General features: G+C 42.8%; 1 protein-coding gene across 1 annotated transcript; it reads left to right on the forward strand.

Moving 5' to 3' along the window:
• The first annotated feature begins 430 nt into the window (after positions 1 to 430).
• Positions 431 to 4,877, forward strand: MEX3B (mex-3 RNA binding family member B). Its single transcript, XM_053463011.1, has 2 exons — positions 431 to 1,032; positions 1,552 to 4,877. The coding sequence occupies exons 1-2, from the start codon at positions 801 to 803 to the stop codon at positions 2,877 to 2,879; spliced, it is 1,560 nt and encodes a 519-aa protein (XP_053318986.1). The 5' UTR covers positions 431 to 800; the 3' UTR covers positions 2,880 to 4,877.
• The last annotated feature ends 1,324 nt before the right edge of the window (positions 4,878 to 6,201 follow it).

Here is a 6,201-nt window from a genome sequence, read left to right on the forward strand (position 1 = left end):
TTTATTGTGTAGAGAAGGGGTCACGCTTTGGGATGCCGGTAACACGGGGCAGGACCGGACACAGAAGGAATGCGGGCGCGTGCTGCAGCGGAGTGCCGCTTTGCGAGTAGCGGGGAAAGTAGTTTGAGGTCGGCAGCCAATTGCAAGTAAGGCTTGGGCCGGGGCATCCTGTGAATGGAGAGGGACAGTGTGCTCTGTGCTCTACACACAAAGGACATCGCAGGACACGGGGAGCGCTCTGAGTAACGGCCCCGGGGGGGCTTTATTGTTCTGCATTAGACAACAAAGAAACGAGGTTTTTTCTCTATCCCAGTTAAAGGGGCGGAGAGAGGGCGGTGCCAAGTCTCCCCAAGCACCGCCCTATATAACCCAGTTTAACCAATAGAGCCTGCTAGTCTTCGTGTCAGTTCCATTGTGCTGTCAAGCCTTGCCGGTGACGTCACAGCCCTCTTATCCCCCTCTAGTGCCGTCTGGCTGCAGTGGCTCAGACAGGAGGGGAGAAAAACGCTGAGTGAGCCGGGGAGGGGCTCCTTAAAGAAGCGCTGCCATCTCTGGCATTTGTTTTGGACATAAAGAAATCGGGGAGCTGGAAGAGGTCGGGGTGGACCCAGGATATTGCACTGACCGGCCGACAGCATCCAGAGCGGAGGGGGGTACAAAGAAATCTTAAGCTGAAGGCGAGAGGCAGTGCTCCAGCTCCGGCTGCCACCCTCCCCTCCTTCTCTCCTTAGTGCTGGCCACCTTGCTTTCCTTTGTGTCTGTTCCTACTACCGAGGCGAGTGGAGTGGGGGAACCTGACCATGCCCAGCTCGCTGTTTGCCGATATGGAGAGGAATGGGAGCGGAGGAGGAGGAGAAACACTTGATGACCAGAGGGCTCTCCAGATTGCCCTCGATCAGCTTTCTTTGCTGGGGCTGGACAATGACGAGAGCTCCGTGTATGACAACGAGCCCCGGAAAAAGAGCGTCAACATGACCGAGTGCGTGCCCGTGCCTAGCTCGGAACATGTGGCGGAGATCGTGGGCAGGCAAGGTAAGCGCACGGGATGGCAGGCTCCTTTGTTCGCGCACCTCTGCGTGTCCGCTGGAATGCTGTGGGTAGCACTGCTCATCCAGACAAAGAAAAGTGCACTCCTGCTTCCTCAATGTATTATGCATCATCCTATATACATAGCAACACATACATGCAGGGCATCCTGGACCCACAGCGCCTATATACCATTATATACGTCATACAATTATCCAAATTCATGCCCCATTACCATTATTATTATTAAGGATGTATGTGTAGATGCCCCTGAGTGTTCTTTGTGTGAGTCCTGGCATGATGGTGTTGGATGTATTGTTGTGTGCACGCTTTTTCTTGTTGTTGCTTTGTGCTGTGTTGGCACTGCAGTTTGTGCATTGCCCACCTTTGCTGTGCCCTTGGATTCTAGAACTAGTTCTCAGCTTTTGCCATCTGTAGGTTCTTAGATCTTTATGTGACATATAATGTGTCTTTTTTTTCTTGCATTTTGAGTAATTGGCCATTATGTCCCTGTTTGCTACCCAGGTTGTAAAATCAAAGCTCTGCGGGCGAAGACCAACACCTACATCAAGACCCCAGTTCGCGGGGAGGAGCCTGTCTTTGTTGTGACTGGGAGAAAGGAAGATGTAGCCATGGCCAGGAGAGAAATCATCTCTGCTGCTGAGCACTTCTCTATGATCCGAGCCTCTAGGAACAAGAATGCATTAAATGGAGGTTCAGTTCCTGGACCCCCCAACCTTCCAGGACAGACCACCATCCAGGTGCGGGTTCCATACCGGGTGGTGGGTCTGGTGGTAGGACCTAAAGGTGCAACTATCAAAAGGATCCAGCAGCAGACCCACACCTACATAGTCACCCCGAGCAGAGACAAAGAGCCTGTGTTCGAGGTAACCGGGATGCCAGAGAATGTGGATAGAGCACGGGAGGAGATAGAGGCTCACATTGCCGTGCGCACAGGGGGAATCATTGAGCTGACTGATGAGAATGACTTCCACGCCAATGGCACTGATGTTGGTTTTGACTTGCACGGCACAGGGAGCCTCTGGAGCAAACCCACCTCGGGCATTAACTCCAACACGGGGTCACGCAAGGCTTTCTCCAGCTATCGCAACGACAGCTCCAGCTCCCTGGGCAGTGCATCCACCGACTCCTACTTTGGTGGCACAAATGGCACTAGGTTGGCAGATTACAGCCCTCCCAGCCCTGCCCTTAGCTTCACCAACAATGGCAACAACAACAACAACGTGAACGGCAATGGATATGTGTATGCCAGCGAGGTCATCTCGCCAGACTGCACGGAGCTGACCTTTGACACCAGTTTTGACCCTGCCCCAGCCCCACCTGGCACAACACTGCTCTGGTCACAGTTCGAGCGCACCTCTGGCACTAGCAATTCCTCTTACCCAACCAATGCCAACACCTTGTTGGCTAACCACCGGCGCCTCAACGGAGTGGGATGCACGGCACCACCCAGGCTCTCCCCTCCCTTACACAGCAGCGTGCACCCAGAGCATCCCTTAGCTCGCAGGGTGCGCAGTGACCCCGGTGGTGGCCTGAGCTACTCCGCCTACGGTAACTTGGGCTCCGACTCCTCCTCATCATCGTCTTCGTCCTCTTCCAGCAGCAGCAGCTCTTCTTCCTCTTCCAGCTCCTCTTCCTCTTCGTCTGGCATGAGGAGGAAAGGCAGCCGCGACTGCTCGATCTGCTTTGAGAGCGAAGTGATCGCTGCCTTGGTCCCCTGCGGGCACAACCTTTTCTGCATGGAGTGTGCCAACCGCATCTGCGAGAAGAATGAGCCCCAGTGCCCCGTGTGCCACACAGAAGTCACTCAGGCTATACGGATCTTCTCCTAGAGCGAATAATCACACTTGTTTCTACAGAAATATGGAAATAAAACCAATACTAATACTATAGCTACATTCCCACTTGTATGGTGCCATAGGCGCATGCCTGTGTATAGAATCTTAATATTTTTCACCACAATTATGTGTGTACATGTATGTATGTTGACTATATATATGTACACGCACCAGGGAGTTATTGCTGAGTGTTGTAACCTTTCTCGCATTATTTCATTACCTTTGTTACAAATGGGGCAGAAGTAGCCAGTGCATGTCTCATTAACTAATGCTCTCATATTTTACATTATTCCCAGTGGTACCTACCCTTGCTTCATCATGTAAATAGCTTGCATGGACCGATCTACGTGCACCCACTTCAGAAGCAATACTGAACAGTGCATCAGATATATGTATACCATTCAGTGAGGCCTGCCTTTAAAATCAGCCTAAATATATGCAGTCACATGGCCGTTTAACACCCTAGCTACTGGAAGGAGCCACAATACAAATTAGACCCTTTTCAGTTTTGCTAGGGTTAAAAATCAAAGACTAGGGTTGTTGAATGAAGGCCTTCACTGTACTGGAATTTTTACCTTGCCAAGTGGGAATGCAGCTTTAAAGCTGCAGTATCTGCACATTTTAAAGGGAACTTGTTGGATATTTTCCCTTATTTGTCTTGTAGCCCAGGAAAAAATGCCACCTTGATTGCATGCTCTGAGTACAAGGAAATCCTGGTTAAAGAAAAAAAAGAACACTGTACTTTATGAAAGATGACCCCTTTTTTTCCTTCTTCAATTATTATATTTATTAATATATTATTTTTTATTAGAAATGCTTCTGATGTGGGCTGTTAGTGATGTGTCCCTAATTGCTATTAGATTGTAGGATGCTTAATTTGAAGTTTAGAATGATTGATTAATTATTGAATGCTTATATATATATATTTTATTGCCTTTTTTTCTCATGAGAACATCGATGGGAGAAAAAAAAAAACGTTCCTGGGGAGAAACCATGATACTGCAGCTTTAACAAAGTAATATTAAATTGTAACATATCTTCTAAATATATATATATACATATATAAATATAAATGCGTTTTAAGGTTTTAAAAATGAATTGCATTAATACAGATTGAAGTATTTTATTCTTTTTTGACTTGAAAGATTATATTTCATATTGCAAAGATGTTTACAAGTATTTTAATTTAAGTTCAGTGAACTTTTTTTGTAGCTGAGTTAAATCTTTTTATTTTTTAGTAATGCCCTGACGGCAAAGAACACTGTATTATTTTAATATCACACAGGTGTAAATGGGGGTGGGGAGGAATAAACCATAAACTGCAAAATGTTTTGAACAGTATTCTGTTGGGATCAAGATTTTATAGGTTCTGAAAAAAATAATCTTTTAAACCTGATTCACCCAATATCTTTTTCTATTCCGTGATATAAAGCATATTTTATTCTATATTATTACGAGGAAAAAAAAAAACTGAAACGTGACTTGTTAGTCTGTTAACTCTTTGAGTGTCAAAGGCATGGGCCATGCCACTCTTTTGGCCATCAAAGGGTTATGCCATCAAAAAAGGAACCAGTTAACTGCTTTCTACCATTTGTATAAAATTATAAATTTCTGTGGAGATTACAAAATTCTGTTGCACCAATAGTTTTAGTATTTCTATTTTAATACATTTTGTTTACCACTTGTTTATGTATATGTAGGTGACGTTACTTGAGCGTAAATGTACTTTACTGAGCAAAGTTTAAAAAAAAAAATTACAAAAACAAAAAAAAAAAACACAAAGTATATTTTATTTTATGAAAAAGGGCCTTTAACCTCATGGTCAAATACTAATATTATATTTGCTGAAACAAGATTTGAAATTGTATCAAGAGTTTTATTTTTCTGACATTTAAAGTTCTACATAATAAAAAAGTAAAATTTTAAGTAATGGTGCTACTTCATGTTTTTTAATTATTTCTATATAAATCAAATAAAATATTACAGAAATCATTTTTTTTTTGTCTTGTGATTTGATATTTGATCAGAATTGATATCCCAAGAATTATGGGTTAAAGGTGCTTAATTATTCTGGTGTCGTTCATATTAGATAAATCTCTGGAAGAAATTGAAGGCTAGTTCCTTTTTGGACCTCAGAGGCCTATTCTTGAGATGGGAACGAGACCTCCGACTCATGGCATGGTCTTTGACTAAAGACTCTCTTGAGTTTTATAGTTTTACAGATTTTATTAGGATGTACGCTACTTTTAGTATAGATATCCTATACATGTGGGATATGATAATTTCTGGTATACTAGTATCAACGCTTCCTCAGCTGTGTGAACATCATGGGATCAGCAGTTAGGTCATTGGTTTCTGTTAATGTAAACATTGCTCTACATTTTGTATTATTTAAAACCATTGTCTTTTATTTAACCCCTTCTTCAGCATCACAATGTTTGTCTACTCTACACACTTAACTCAATGATCACGTGTCTTAGAAATTTTGAACCTAGGTGGTCTTTTGATATCATTACATCTTTTTAACGGATTCTTAATGACAGTATTTTTGATTTAATTAATCCTCCATATCATTAATCACCGATAATACAATATAACGCATATAGAGACATCAGTCATTTGGATTGTATGGGAGCATGTACTTAATGTAGACACAAATCACATGGTAATTTCCGTGGGTATGCTTTGAGGTTGAGAGTGCAAAAATATTCTGATGTTTAAATCCAGTTTTGAACATTTTAGTTCAGGGGCGCATAGAGGATGAGTATGAGAATCAGTAGAGCAAGTGACAGTTTATTACATCAACACCAATGTGTCAAGCAGCAACTATTCTTCAAGTGGATTTTGAACTTCTTACACATAAACTTAGGCTACCACTCCTATGATTTGTAGTAGGAGTTGTCTAATAAGAACAGCTGGGATGAGTTGCATACAATCCTGCACTTTGGTTTTAACCATTCATGCCTTTTGTATAGTACTAAACTACTTTGATAACCATTGTTCAAGGCCTTCTCTGCCGTCTTTATGTATTGGCGCTGTCTAGATAAAAAGATAAGAGTGGGCCCATCCACAAATTAATGCTATTGCACCAATGTCCGTATTCTACTACCACCCCTTTGCTGTTTCTTACTTAAACTTAATTGTTAAAATTGCCGCTTTCTTTTTTTCCCTTTTGTCCTTATTTCATAAACTGCTCATTTCAGTTATTGGTGTAGATTTGCTTTCAAATTCCATCGTAATGCTGCAGAACTCCATATTAGTTCTAGAACTAGATATTGTATGGCGTCATAATGATGTTAGATATTGTATGGCGTCA

Source organism: Spea bombifrons, chromosome 4, assembly GCF_027358695.1.
Source record: "Spea bombifrons isolate aSpeBom1 chromosome 4, aSpeBom1.2.pri, whole genome shotgun sequence".
NCBI classification, from domain to species: domain Eukaryota; kingdom Metazoa; phylum Chordata; class Amphibia; order Anura; family Pelobatidae; genus Spea; species Spea bombifrons.

Excerpts from the sequence above, each read along its gene's own strand:
- MEX3B (XM_053463011.1), top strand. The coding sequence starts at position 801 with ATGCCCAGCTCGCTGTTTGCCGATATGGAGAGGAATGGGAGCGGAGGA. Across the intron at positions 1,033-1,551 it reads GGAGATCGTGGGCAGGCAAG|GTTGTAAAATCAAAGCTCTG; the intron begins GTAAGCGCACGG and ends TTTGCTACCCAG.